Here is a 15,445-nt window from a genome sequence, read left to right as displayed (position 1 = left end):
TGGAAGGCTGGCATGTAGAAGAAAACTCTCTCAACTAGGACTCAGTTTCTGGCCATCCTTGCCCCAGGAAGCCTCTCATAGTTTGGCCTTTCATTTGGTTTCATGAGACTTTATGCTTTCACACTGTTGTTTTGACTATGCATTGTGATATTTTTATTAACTGCACAATTTTATTAACCACTCAGTTTAAATACTACCCACCTAAATCCTTTTTGATGCCTACAACAATTTGTAGATGTGTGATCTGCAGAAACCTACACTTCAACATACTGTGATGAAGACTTAACCCTCTCCATACACTGATAAAAGTGCTATATTCAGTAACTTCAAAAGTCAAAATAACCAAAAGCTGAATTAGAAGGAGAAGCTACTTAGTTTACTTATTATAATTACAAAAGTGTCTGGTTTTCCAAGGGCCCTGGAGGAAGCAAAATGATGGCAGAAATTGCAACAGGGAAAGAGACAAGAATATTTGAGTTCATCTAAAATACCACACAACCAAGATTGGACCCTCTTCTGGGTCTTTGGCCTTACAGCAGTGGCTACATGCAGTATTATCCCCATTTTGAGGAAAGGGGGAAGCAAGGTCGAGCACCAGTGCGGTCTAACAGCTATCACATTGGACTTTAACCAGGGACTGAGCCCAGTCATAAAGCTTACTCAATCATTTTGGGCCAGTTGCAATCTTTCAGTCTGATCTGTCCCTCAGGGTTGTTGTATGGAACAGAAGGCAAGAGGGGAGACTTGATCTTCAAAGGGGGAAGGGTGAGATAAAATTGTGAAAATAAAACTTTACTGAAGGGCTACATATTGCAAAAATGGGCAATATGATTTAAACCAGGAGTTCAGTGTAGGGTTGTCAACTCTAGTTTGGGAAATATTTAGAGATTTTGGAGGTGGAGCCAGAAGAGGGCAGGGATTAGAGAGGGGAGGGTCTTCAGCAGGGCATAATGCCATACAGTCCACCCTCTGAAGCAGCCATTTTCTCCAGGTGAACTGATCTCTGTCGCCTGGAGTTCATTTGTAACAGCAGGACATCTTCAGCCACAACCTGCAGGTCAGTAACCCTGGCTCAGTCTCAGAGTCTCAACCACTAATGCAACCACTTCTCATATCATATGGAATCAAACACTTAACATGATGTTTTCCAGATTAGCTAACAAACAGTGAAAGGCAAGTTACAAAAAAAACAAAACCCTCAACCCTGAAGTGATTATTGACTAAACAGACAGAGAAATGTGGGAACTTCAAAACAAGCTTCATATTCTTTACTGTCCAAGAACTGGGCTTCCTTAATTAGAGCTGCACCTTCTTCAGTCATCCACAAGACTGATGGTGCAATCCAAAACAGAGCTGCACCCTTCTAAGACCACCAGTTTTATGAACTTAGAAAATCTGAAAGGGGCATCATGCATCTAAGCTGAGTCCTTCACTGTGCAATTCTAAACAGGGTTCTAACATGCAATCCATGGTGAGAAGGGAAACAGACCTGGCATGCCAATTTCCCCTTACTTTTAAATCAAAGCAACATTTCAGATAACGATGAGAAAAACATCAAGATCCAGCTGGGTTGTATCAGTATTAATGACATTTATCCAGCTGGTGCTGAACCCCAGTCTGTTTTAGCAAGAAAAGAAAAGAAAAAAGAGAGAGTGTGTTATATTATCACTGACTTTTGTCTGAAGACTGCATCAAACTGGCTTTTATACCCATATCAATTTTTAATGGTAAAAATTAGTGCAAATCCACAGAGCTTAATAAAGTTGTATCTGTTTCCCACATAGTTATAAGAAAGTCTACCTTTCAAACTAAAAAACCAGCATACAAAAATATCATAAGCTTGCTGAAGTCAAAATGATAACATTAGACAGTAATATAAAATCTGCTGAATTCCTTGCTTTAGTGTAAGTGATTTATGAAAGCCAATCAACCAAACTAAGACCATCCAAGTAAAATATTTGGCTGTTAATTTAATTGGAAACAATAACTTTTTGCAATGGCTAATTAGTGCACAGTACTGTAGAGAGGAATGTACAAATTTCCTAGGGTTAAGAGTAAAATATATATATATATATACAACTCTATTTAACACTTTTAAATTATGTTGAAACAGAATGCGCTTTGTGGATTTTTGACAAAACTCTTCTGTACATTTGTTTTTTAGAAAAACAGTTTCTCATTGTCCTCACTGTTAAGTTCCTTCTCAGAATCTGCAGGTTCTTCTCAATATCCTAACTGCAATTTCTTTCCCCCCCAAAGCAGCCCACTTCTCTTGCACTGCTACTAAATCAATGGAGGCCAAATGAGTTTTCCAGCAACGTCTTTAAATGAACAAAAAGTCTTAAAGAACTAACAGCATCAAACCAGTCCAACCTTGAATTAGTGTGGTGCTCCAGAAACCTGTAGGGTTTTGTTGTCAGAAGAATACTTTGGTTAACAGCTATTCAGTTCTAACATTATAAAAGAAAAAAAATTGCAAGGAGATTGTTCTTTTCACCATCACCACTACAGAGGCATTTCTGTGGCACGTTGTAGCAATCCATGCCTTAACTGGACGTACGCTGCAGCAATTCAGGAAAGAGTTTTGACCTCTGAGATTTTAGTGACTAGAGTATCCACCAGGATAGGTTCCCATTTCTGACTAATCAGAATGAAAAGGAAAAAAACCCTGCCTTTCATTCCTTATGGATTTCAGTCTGCAGACACTTGCAGTACCACAATGCTGTTCAAAGCAGATGGGAGTTATCTCCCCCATTTGTTGTCCCGCTTGGCCAGGACAGCATCTTGGGAATTTATTTTCTGCTGCGTGCTACACAGTCTGCACAAGCAGTAGGTTGCACAGCATCATAGCAAATGAACGTGCTACAAGGTTTCACTGCTTGGCCCGGCCCAGGTTGTGTCGATTTCAGGTCCACAGTAACTTGCAAGATCACTCAAGCTTGAACTGTTTTTCCAAAGAACCAAATGCCCCTCTGATCGCAGGCAGGCAGGAAAGGTGACATCTTATGATCGCTCTCCAATTCCAGTGAATTTGATACAGCAATCTCAGAAGAGTTGAATTCTCCAGGAGAGAATGAAAAATAAAAAAAAACTTTCAACCATTAAATAGTTTTGCTGTTTGACTGAGTGGGGATAGGAGGAAAAGGCACTTGACAACATATCTTAAAAATTATAATCCAACCCGTGATTCAGTGAGTCAACAGCTTCAGCCTTTGGAGCCAGCTGACCAGCAGTGAAGGTTCTGTAGAGGAAGATTTTGGGGAGGTGGTTACAGGTGGCTTTTTGGCCCCTTCCTCCTGGAAAGGTATTGTTGCGCTGTTATGAAGATCTATGTTGACGAAGTACCTGCTCCCCCTGATGTAGTCTGCACCTCTCACTAGTTGCCTTTCAGCCACAGGCCTGGAGAAACGATGCTGCGAGGGAGAACTTTCCTCAATAATGGGAGGGATCCTTTCGTTGCTGAAGTACCGACACAGGACATTTTCACCTATGACAGAACAACATCCATCATCACTTTTATGTATTCCTGTGGAGGGTGAAATATGACATGCAGATTCCTCATATGTAGCCACACATATTGATCTTCAGATATCTCCTGTATCCCTGCAATAAATATTTTACAGCTTTGTTTTTGTCCTCTGCTTTTGTGACTGAGGATTTGTGTTCTGCCTTCAGGACCAAACTACATGTTACGTACAAGCAAGCTCATTAAAAGCAGTCCCCAATTTGGGGGTTCTTTCTTGGGGGTGGGGGGGGGAAGGCAGCTGGGAGGAAATTCTGACATAAAGAACAGAGGATGAGCTCTACAGAACTGGACAAATGAGGTGTCTGACGAAGTCAAAATCACACACTCCTGAAAAGCCAACAAACAGGACGCAAGACTCCCATTTGTAGTTCAAACCCTAGCCCCCAACAATTCAGAGGTATATGCATTAAATCCTCATAGCTTATAGCCATTGATGGGCGTCTGTATTTATTTAATTAGGTACATTCTTATCCCACCTGTCCTCCAGCAAGTATGAAGCAGCATACAACTGTATCTCTTTCAGTCATTTTACTCTCACAGAAACAGCTGTAGGCTTGAACGAGTCTCAACAGCTCACCCAAATAGAGTCATGGTGGACTGGAGATTTGGATTTGAACCACTCTCCCAGATATTAGCCTAGCACTAACTACACCAAGCTGCCTCCATGAATTCATTAATTTCCCTTTAAAACTGTCTAGACTAGGAACCATTACACAAAGAGGATGCTGAACTATTCTCTTCATATGCTTCTCCTCTTGTGGGTTGTAGACATGGTCACCCTCACAAACACATATCTGAAATTCTTGTAGGGGAAGGTTTTGGTGGGAGAGTCGGGGGGTTCACCATTTCTCCTCAAACTTGTTCCTCTATACCAGTGGTGGCGAGCCTATGGCACTCCAGATGTTCGTGGACTATAATTCCCATCAGCTCCAGCCAGCATGGCCAACATCTGAAGTGCCATAGGTTCGCCACCACAGCTCTGTTCCTAGCAATCAATGGGCTGTTAATCTACATTATACCCATGAGTTTGTGATTAAGCCTAATTTATTTTGGAATGCCATTGTTACTTGCTAGTGCCAGCTCCTCAGACCTGGCATTTGAAGTCATGACTAATAAACCTTCCACCACTGTGCCCTGTGGTGTTTTCCATGATTGCTAGTGCAGCACAAATTATGACAACTGCTGCTGTAGAACAGGGAATAGGTCAGGTTGGCAATATTGAGATAATGAATAGAGATCTCTGTGATTAGACCATTTAGTTAGTGTTTCATAAGGGTTATAAAATTCATCTTGAGGCGGCATCACATATTACATTGCCAAAGAACAGTGCGCCGTTTGGAAATCAATTATTTGTCTGTTGAGACATGCATTGAGCAATACAAACCTGGCTTACAACCATGTCTATCTGCAGTATTCTGAAAGCTATTCATAGGTTTTTGCACAGTCAGACATTATCCGATGTTCCTCAGGACAGGTAGAAAGGTCTAGAGTTTCTATGCTGCAGCTGCATCTCGATCAAGTTACCCCGCAGATACAATTACATTTCAAGCAAGTACCTCAGAGTTTCCACTCAGCTCATGTTTAAAATTAAACCAGACTCTGAGTATATTTACGGCCTTAAACAGAACACTAACAGAGATAAAGATGCAACAGTGATATTGTGATTCAGAAGAAGATGGGATAAAATCACAAACAGTATCTTGGAACAGTTCATTAAGCTCTGGCGAAGCAGTCTTTGGCCTGGAACATTTCTTAGTCCCAAAGGTTTGTATGAGTTCTCCATAATACAGCGAAGAGCCATTTAGCATCCAAGCTTTCTACTCGCTTTTGAAACCAATAAGGGAATGTCATATTAATATTAGGATAATACTCAGAATGAGAATTAGTCCATTGACCCCCTAGCTGCCAGTTTACATGAGTAAAAGGCCAAAGATAGGTCCTTCAGAACACAGGATCCAGACCCTGCCCCCATCCCAAGTATAAGGCCACGTGATCCAGCAACGTTGCTGAAGAAGGTCTAGGTCTGATCACTGCTAGGATGGAAGACCTCTAAGGAGGTCGTATGTCAGCTTAAATCCTATGGTGGAACAACAACACTATGAAGAAGAAAATGCAATATTAACACCTGACAAATTCATGATGGATATTTGATGCTCTGCAAAGCTAACTAAACTCTTACTGCAAACCTCTCACTAGAGCCAGGTACATAACAGGCACAGTATTCCCTTGGCACAGTCAGGAATCCACATCAAGTAGTGTGTTGTCCTTCGACACAGCTTGTTTCCATGACTTACCTTTTCTCCCCATTGCTCGGGGCTTGCAGAAAGGTTCTACAACTCCCAGCCAGTTTCCATCTGCAGGCATAGACAGCGGGCGAGGCTTCCCTGAGGAAAACAGAAAAGTATCCAAGAAGAATGCAGCGCTGCCACTGAGAGTTGAACACTGACTGAACATTAATTAACTCGGCTTTGTAACAGTGGAATTACGAGAACAGTTAAAACCAACCATTATAGTAGAAAGCAGCTAATTATTCCAAGATGCATTGATTATTACAGTAGAAAGCTACAGTAAACCGCAGAAGAAGAGCTGCCTTGTGGAATCAGAACAAGGACTTCCTGGCCCAGACTTTTCCAACAACTTCTAGACAAAATCCTGCCCGTATGGTCAAAAGCAAGGTCAGAAGGGGAGAACATTTCTGTTTATCACCAAGACCATGCATTAAGATCTAAATGATCTCTGAACATGTAAACTTCAAGAATGAGGACACGTGAAACACATTAATTCTCAACTTAAATTCTAATGAAAACTACAAATCAGACAGACAACTTTCTATTGTTAGTGGTTTTCTTTAGAAGCTTCCTCCCTACCAACTCTGACATCTAAAGTTGGCCAACTGTTTTTGTTCATTTTTCAAAGCTACAAAGCATTTAAAAAGTGATGGCTCAGCAAGCTTTCACTTTGACAAATTCTAATAAGCGGTTTCAAACTTCATTTCTTAGCCTGCCAAATTCAACTTAAAACAAACAAAAAATAGCTTTAAAGCTTTGAAGAACAAGAACAGAGAAAGCAATGGGGATTTACTCACCATAAGAAGGAGTTTTTTCTCGCATCTTTGCAGGCAGAATATTTGCTTCTATGGGACAACGAGTCAAGGGATCAGAATCAGTAAGAGTAAACCTTCGCCTCCTGCATTCTTGATCCAAGAAAGAATTAGGAGATTCTGCACCTTTGGAACCAGGTAAAGGCAACCTTGGTTTATTGCCTCCTCCGTAAACAAAGCTCACTTTCTCATCCCTGGAAGGACATTTAATTGGATTAGAAATGCAAGTATAAAGCGGATGAACTTTTTCGCTCTCAAAATCCTTATAGTATTTTGGCACTTCTCAGTTTCCACAGATGTGTAGTAGAAAGCAAAATATGTGTAAAGGTGAAAGGCATGTGTCAGCATCGTGTGTAGGCTGCAATGCCACACAAGTACGGAAAAAGCACAATATGTATAGGACCGCTGAGAACCAACTATTTTTAAAAGGGCATTATAGCCATTAAAGAAAATAGAAGGGAGGGAGAGAGGGAGGGAGGGAGGAGCGAGCAACCTCTGGTACATGAGGGAGTGGCTAAGATTTCAGTGACCAGGATGTGAGGTACTTGCATACCCTGCATTGCACCCTTTCTGCTCCCTGTGATTATCAGCAATTCAATAACGTAAGCAAAAACATTGCCTGGTTCCCAATTGATCATGGAAGACAATTTGCATTTCTGTTCCATTTGCATAATATATACACACTTTCAAACATTGCTTTTGCTGGTGCCAGATTTGGGTTTCTATGAAGCACAAAGGCAGGGAAGAGAGGGGGGTTAAGTTTTAACATGTTGACCAGACTTGCACCCACGTGAAAGTAGAACTTTGCGTTACTAGCCTTTTTTTCTTTTTCTTTTTTTCCAAGCCACTAAGTTCTAAGCTAGTAAAAACAAAGAATTTGAAGTGTTGCTTCTTTGACCATGTCCCATGCTTGACTGTTTTACCCAACAAGCAATAGTAAAGTTAAATACGTAGTAGCTCCGTTATTTAGTTAAAAAGACAATCAGTACAATCTCAGGTTAATTTGCACAATTTTGCAATCCAGCCAGCACAAAGAAGTTTAAAAGGAGTTGCACACAACAGGCACTATTGACATACCGAGGAGCATAGGGAACAGTTGGGGGTGGAGGTATGTAAAGGTCCAAAATGGCTGGTTTCTCCTTCTTCAATGAAGTTTCCATGGTGCTTTCAGGTGATTGAGTTGTAGTTGGGGGAGGGCTGGTCTGCAAGTAAAAGAAATGGAATATTCTCTTACAAATCATATACCTACTATACCCTGTCTCAGCAAAAGACACAAGGGCAATTGAGGATCAATCCGCCACCACTTCCTGGATTTTCTTTCTGGACTGCCCCAAAGAACAAGCTGTGGGGGAGGGACTTGGCGTGATCTCCAGCTTCCCCCTCCACTGAGGTATTTCGGAGAGTTCGCGTGAACACACATGAATTATACTGAGTCAGACCATTTGCCTATCAAGGTCAGTACTGCCTATGCTGACTGCAGCAGGTCTTGAACAGAGATCTTTCACATTACCTGCTTCTTGGGGGCTCCGGGGATTAAGCCTCATACTTTCTGCATGCAAAGCAGATTTTCTACCATGGAGCCATGACCCAAGCCTATAGAAGCAGCATTTCAGGGGGAATGCTGGGCTGCAGAAGGACAGAAAATATAGGGAAGCTTTGCTTCCATAGAAGTCTTTCCATCCATGGAAATTTTAGGCAAGATCTAGTTCATAGTGTTTGAGTTCATCTATTGGCTTTTTTTTTTAATGGAGTGACTTCTTCGGACACCTCTTCTAGGCGTAATCATATGGATATTCTATAACTACTTCTATCTAATAAAAATACAGGCATTCCGACCTAATCAAGCATACATAATGCAAAGGACTACACTAAAACCTGTTTGCACCTGGTTCCAAAGGAAGAAGGGGAGAAATTTATAAATATAGTTGCAGTTATACGTAATTAACTTAGTTGTTAAATTAGATGTAGAACCATGTACTTTCTTGCATTATTTTCTCTAGCTTGAAATTACCCTCACTTCTTTTCCTACACTACATCTTCTGCACATTGCAATATCCCAGTTCTGCTGGTGCTGAAAGTTGGCAAGCAAAAATCACAATCACCTACACTACAAACACCACCCTAGATAATGCTGCTTTGTTTCACAAATGTAATCTCTTATTGTTAGTCTTACAATGCAGGAAGTATGTACTGTTTACTTCCAGAATTCATCAGTCCACAAGATTATAAGCAAGTCGGCCCCAAATGACCTCACTCTAGGATATCTGTCCTGAACAACCATGCACTACAGGGGTAAAATAAAACCTCTTGTTCTTTTGATATATTAAAAGAGGGGGTTATTTTATAAAATGGATGTTACAAATTCTGTAAAGCAATTGTTCCTTTTGATGTTGCATAGTAATGGCAACAAATATTTTTAATTGTTGTTGATGCAAAATTGCCTGCAGCTTAAAGAGATAAAGTCTACTGCAACTTAAAGAGATGAAGTGCTTCTCATTCAGTCAGCTTAGAGAAATTGTGTGGCCAAAAATAAGGAGTGAAGTTTTATAAGTTAGGAACAGTTAATGGATTATGGGTCATTTTAAAATGAGAATGAGACAGAAATGTTTTAATTGTACTGGCATCAGATTGTCCAAGTTCAGAAAGACTACCACATACAACGCAGGAAAAAAAATAAGTATAATTAGTGAAAGGCCAAAAACAAAAAACCCTTCCTGTATAATTGTATGTTACCTGTACAAGTGGTGGTTTCCATCTTAGGTTTTTAAGGGGAGCAGGAGTAAAATTAAAAGAGCCTGTATGACGTTTCTTTACTAGTAAAGTAACTCCAGAAGGGTTCTCTCGTAGTTTCTTCACAAGGTTCTTCAGTTGCCATCCCACCTTCAAATGTCAAATGAGTAAGAAAAGTGTTATGGCCCCTGATACCCCCAGAATATTATTTATATATATTTCTGCTTTAAAATCATATTGGCAAAAGCCAGTTGCCAAAAAGCACTCCTCTGGGTGTAGGTAGCCGCATGATCACATGACCACAAGCTAAAGGTCAAAACTACTTTAACAAAAGCTGAATTAAGATAATGAGTTACTCCTGGTAACCTGGAGGTCTCATTTGAGTCACTAGCATGCTTGATTACCACACCTTGCTATAGAAACTGTTAAAGACAAAGGATATGGAAAGTCACCCTGCCAGCAGATACTGTATTCTTTAGTTTGCATTGGAAACACAGGTCAGCAGCAAATACTTACTGCTCTGCATTTTCCCCTCCTTTTGTGATGGTTCTCCTAAAAGCCTTTACCTCTCCCAAGTCTAAAGGTCTCAGCCAAAATCTGAATATCTTGGGCAGTGACCCTACAGGGTTAACCTGCATGGGAGCATTGCAGCCCTCCCTCATTTAGCTTGATAATTTAATTTGGCCCTATTGTCACGGGGTTAGCAATAAGTGAGCTGACTCATCGAAGTCAGCACCCCAAATCCAGCACAGATGCTACAGAAGTAAAACTTGCTCTGATTGGTTCCTTTTCCCGCCAAGGAACGATCTACCCTATAAAAGTTCAGTTCACCTGGAGCACATTGCTCATTGCCACATGTTCCTCCCTTGGTCTTGTTGATGTTGAGACACGATATCGTCTTCACTGGGTTTCTGTGCTGGCGTGGAATCTCTGCCTTCTACTTTGTCTACTTCTAAGAATCGTTAGGTAACGTATTACCCTGCAAAAAACCCCATTCCCTTCTCTATCTTCCAAATCTATCTTTCAAACCTGCTTATATACTAGGAACTTGAATGTATGTGCTCTTGTGCCTTACTGTATGTATTTTTGAACCAAATTTATATAAAACGTTTAAACTCAATTTGGACTCTTGTGCTCCTCTGTGGAATATTCTTTGCCTGAATTCCTTCCCCGTAGACATAGGCCCAAAGATCCCACGGCCAAACCTCTCGCAGCCAAAAGTGAGTTGTTTTTATTCCCCTGTGCTACTTAAAATTCTAAATGTGTGCTGTTACACTCTTAACAGCTGGTGGACAATTCCTTTCCCAAATCCCCTTCCCCTGTTAAGGCCGTAACAGAATGATGTGCGGGGCACTGTCAAAAACGTTAATCAGTTCCTATCCCATACCCATCACTGTGGAAATTATAGCATCCCTGCAGTAAAATTCAAGCATCTTCCTTATTTTGCTGATATTGTCCTGGTATCTCCCCAGCCACTCCCCTCCTGACAAGCAGCCCAGATGATACTGCCACACAAGGGTTCTTTAGGCTGGATGAGGAGAGAAAGGAAGCACAGAGGCTGCTTGGAGGGATAAGTGATGCATAGGAATGGAAGACTATATGCTTGCCAAAGGAGTGAAATGCCACCACCATTTTCATTGTCAGTAAGTGTATCCTCAACTGATGGTCAGTACTCCTCTTATCTCTCCCATCTCCCTTTCTATAAGGTGGCTGTGGAAAGGAAGCAACCCACACACTTCCTTTCCTCCTCCCACCAAGCCCAGCCAAATCTGGTGTGGCAGATTTGCTACACACTGAGAAGAGAGGGGGGAAAGAAGACATACTTTGTGAAGACATTAGTAAATACATGATCACGGTAGCAATGGATCTAGGTTTAATCAGATAGGCAGGCCATTTGTGCATATATGTGCGAGTGTTTTCTCTGGTTAGGCCCCATCTCTACCACAGTGGCTGGATTCCTTTAAAACGTACCTTCATGGAAGAAATTGGCAGAAGCAAGCTGTGGGGTGGGGGCATTGCAAAAGGAGAGACAAAACATCCTTTCTTCCAGTACCCCAACCAGTACTTCAACCACCAGCAAATACTTGTTCCATTTTAAAAATCTGGCTATATTTCCCACAAACATTTCTTCTTTAATAGTAATATTTTCTCTTAAAAAATTAGGGCCTAAAGATCTGATATGAACATATGCCTGAGACATTTTTATCCAGAAAAAGGCATGCTTGATGACCAACCTTTTGCAAATGAAATTGCTGTCTACAGTTATTTTACTGAGGGACGTATGAAGGGGCACTCAGTGCTCTGACATTCCTTGTTCTTCTCTACTACGAGGCCAATCACAGGTGAAAACAACAAATCTATCTTGTGAACTACTCACACTCTGAAATCTACTTAACCAAAAACAAGGATCAGCAAAAGCCGCTTTTACTTACCACAGTCTGGCGATTCACCTGAATCACTTCATCACCAGCATGAATTTTTTGAGACCTATCAGCTGGAGACTGCGGAAGTGAAACAGAAGCATTCATTTTTCACACACTTTCCCATTGAAAACTTTTTTTAAAAAAAATGTAACCCCTTTCCCTATGCAACGCTAATCTTGGCAAAACATAAACAGAATGCCATCTGTGTGAAAGTTACAGCTGCCATGACTGGATAGCACAGCTATAGTTTAAATAAATAGCAAAATTCTTGCCTTCACTAAGAGAGGAAGAGAAAGAGAAGGAAAGTAGTATGGTGAAGTGGTTACAGATTTTAGCATTCACAGTATTAATATTTAATATCAAGGCATTTCTGCTGCTATTCACATGATTACTATTTTATTTCATGTCAATATAGTGAGTTTCTATCAGATTTTTCCAAGAACTCTGAAGTTCACCTGTTCTTTATTGCTCATTCATCTATTAAAACCTGCAAGTTTAACCATAAATGTGTAGCATAGTTGTTTGAAGTCAGAGGAACATACCACCTGTTCACTTGTGCATTGGAAGCCAAAAGGTATTTAAAACTCTGCAGCAGAGATTTTGCAACTAAACAGATGACACACTCAGGTACATATTAGTAGGCAGCAGTTAAAGACAGCTCAGTATTTTTGTTCTATGATCTATCCAGCACAGAAGACACTACGGCAGACTTTATGTAAAACATCTCCGCTCCGTTATACGTAATCAAGTCCAATGACACACCAGCAATACATGTCAAAGAAGGTGGAAAACATGGATACTAAGCTGATTCATGTGACTCATAGTACTGAGCCAAATGCCTCATTTCCTCTGTTCCCTTATCTGGAACAATGGAAGGCAGGATAATCCCCTTGAGCTACCTGCACACTGGAGACTGCTTAGGAAAGCTATGCTCACGGATCAGCAGCTGACAGGTCTAACACACTCTCCTCAGACTGAGTCAGAATTGTGAAACACAAACTACATATCTAGAATCTTCATAAAATGGAGTTCTTGGGAAAGGGAAGGAAGATTCTATGGAAGATCGGGAATCTCCAGCCACAATGAGCAACACGTTTCCTCAGAATGGAAATACCAATTTAAAAACCCAGCTGATGATGACTTGGGCTTTGCAGTTATGGATATATAAATCTATATATGTTTTGCACATACCAACAAATCTCATTCAGGATTGAGAATCTGCTTCAAAAAGCTTACATCCCCCCACCCACCCCCCACTCACACCTTAAAATTTTTAAAAGTTTGCACTATAATCGTTTGGAAAAAAAGACTGGAAACTTATGTTTGGGTCACAGCATTCCCACAAAACACAGGAAATTACAAGTCATTAAAAACAACCTGGAAATCCTGTCACTTGACAGCATCAGGCACGTACCATTCCTCTTGAATAACTGTTAACAACTGCCAATTAAAGCTATCATTTACACTTACTATTGGACAAACAGCAAAGAACAAGCAATCACAAGAATAAAATTATAGGGAAGAGTAAAAGAATATTCTCTACCCTGCCACTAAGAATGCAGACCAACAGCAACCTATTGCATGGCGGTAGGTTCCCTAGAATAGAAGCGGTCTTGTTCAGATTCAAGTACACTAAAAAAGAGACCAAGAAGATTCAAAGGTTTAGAACCTGTACATTATGAGAACGCAGAGGCCTCACCCTCTCCTTAGAAAAACATCCACAAATCCAACCTTAAGCCATTTAACATAGTTAGAAAATTCTGACACTTTGGTCAAGCAGCCCTATATCAACAGCATCCCATTAAATGAATAAGCAATTTAATCTCCTGATGAATCAGAAAAGTGAGGTGACTTCTGAGTCAGAATTTAAATGCATTTTCAAAACTGATTTGATTTATCAGAGAAGAGGTTTCTAACAGAGAGCAATCCTCCCTGCTCACATGCTCATGTACACTACTCATGTTACTCTGGCAATGCTGGATATGGCATCATTTACTTTTGATTAAATCTCGTGTTCAGCTGTGCTCTGCAAAATAATAGAACCAACATAAGGTATCTCAAGTTGCTGCTGTACAGCAAGAAAGGCTCCCTTGTTAATTAAACAATGCAACTATCTATGTTTTGGAATGTTTGATCTTCTGGTCTCCCTTTACTTTTGTCTGCACTCCATCAGCTAATTGTACCATCTGATAACTGAGCTAGATCACTGGCTCCCAACCTGTGTGCAAGGGGTTCACAAATCCAACCCACTTGGGCAGGTTTCTGCCATCCCCCACCTGTGTCTTCCCCGAGCTGGCTGCCGTCCTCCCCATCAGTGTTCATCCACCAACCAGCTTGGTACAGCATAGCCACACCTCCCCAGCCTGCTACAAATCCCCCTATCCAGGCAGGCAGTATCAGGCAATCCTCAGCCAGAAGGCCCCCAAGTGTGTACCACCCCAGTCAGAGCTGTTTGCATACTGCTGAGAAGAACTATTCCTCACAAGAGGCTTGACTGGTGCCTATCGGCTCCCCAGCCCATTCCTTCTGGTGACACCTGAAAATGCCCATGCCTTCAATGGACACATGTGCAATAGTTCTTTGAGGAGCCCCTGTTTGACCAACAGCTTCCTCATGGCCCTGAATTTGGATTCCCTGCATCTCCCACATTTCCAGCAGCTCAGGAAGGCCCAGACTGCATCAAGCAGCCATCAGGGATGCAGTGTCCTCCTCTTGACCACCCTAGGATAGTCCAGTTAAGTGCAGGGAAGGAGGGTTGCCTCCAGACAGTCCATGCATGTGAACTTGAGCTCTGACTGAAGAAATGCTATGCTAGAATAAACTGTGTCACCTGCTAAGGTAGCACAAGGCTTCTCATTTATTTTGCGACCTAGATTAGTAATCGCTAAATGATCAGCTTTGGAAAAGATCTGCAGTTCAACACATATGCCCAGAGATCTGACATATTCTGAAGATGAGGCCCCCTTTCTTTCATTACTAAGGTCAGGGTGGAGTGGGGGAAGAGAATCAGAGAGGCATCTCTTGATTACACGTGAATCCAGGACTATTGAGAATTCTCTCCATAAGGAACATTTTTAAGCACTTTAATCATTATTTGTGTAATATTCTGATACCTTTGGGAGCCAACTGACCACAGAAAAGCAGGATTACAATCAAAATAAATAAGAATCCACCAATTGTTGTGTTAAGGACTGAAAGTTCATAGGGTACCCAAATGAACTCCTAGAAATACAGATTAATTTATTGTTGAAGGCTTTCACAGCTGAAATCAGCTCGGCTGTTGTGTGTTTTCTGGGCTGTATAGCTGTGATCTGGCAGCTTTTGCTAAAACTACCAGACAATGGCCACACAGCTCGGAAAACCTCCAACAGCCAATACAAATAACCTGTACTGTCTACACTTTAGCCAGGCATTCATTCTTAGAAAGCTGCAAAACAAAACCAACCATCTCATTAAATTACTCAGTGTAATAAATAAGCACACATACCTCCTGAATAAATAACATGTATTATTACTGTTTCTCAAATGTATGTAAATGGTGTTTTGATTAATAAAATCTAAAATAAAATCTATTTTAAAAACATTACTGAATTCATAGTAGCTTTTTATCATGATGCATTTTCTTGGTCAACAGATAATAACAGTACAGCTACTATCATATGTGAG

The 15,445-nt window shown here is 40.9% G+C and overlaps 1 protein-coding gene across 1 annotated transcript in view; it reads right to left on the bottom strand.

Moving 5' to 3' along the window:
- Positions 1 to 1,701: 1,701 nt before the first annotated feature.
- The window catches only part of CNKSR3 (CNKSR family member 3), a 79,613-nt gene continuing 65,869 nt past the window's right edge, over positions 1,702 to 15,445 (bottom strand). The window contains exons 8-13 of the mRNA XM_048488464.1: positions 11,789 to 11,857; positions 9,360 to 9,506; positions 7,704 to 7,828; positions 6,612 to 6,820; positions 5,821 to 5,910; positions 1,702 to 3,487 (exon numbers count right to left, since the gene is read on the bottom strand). Coding sequence (XP_048344421.1) covers positions 3,189 to 3,487; positions 5,821 to 5,910; positions 6,612 to 6,820; positions 7,704 to 7,828; positions 9,360 to 9,506; positions 11,789 to 11,857 — 939 coding nt within the window. The 3' untranslated portion in view covers positions 1,702 to 3,188. The remainder of the gene's footprint in view (positions 3,488 to 5,820; positions 5,911 to 6,611; positions 6,821 to 7,703; positions 7,829 to 9,359; positions 9,507 to 11,788; positions 11,858 to 15,445) is intronic.

This window comes from Sphaerodactylus townsendi, linkage group LG01 (assembly GCF_021028975.2).
Source record: "Sphaerodactylus townsendi isolate TG3544 linkage group LG01, MPM_Stown_v2.3, whole genome shotgun sequence".
Classification (NCBI taxonomy): Eukaryota; Metazoa; Chordata; class Lepidosauria; order Squamata; family Sphaerodactylidae; genus Sphaerodactylus; species Sphaerodactylus townsendi.
The sequence above is the reverse complement of the archived record's forward strand: the minus strand, read 5'-3'. Positions and strand labels throughout refer to the sequence as shown.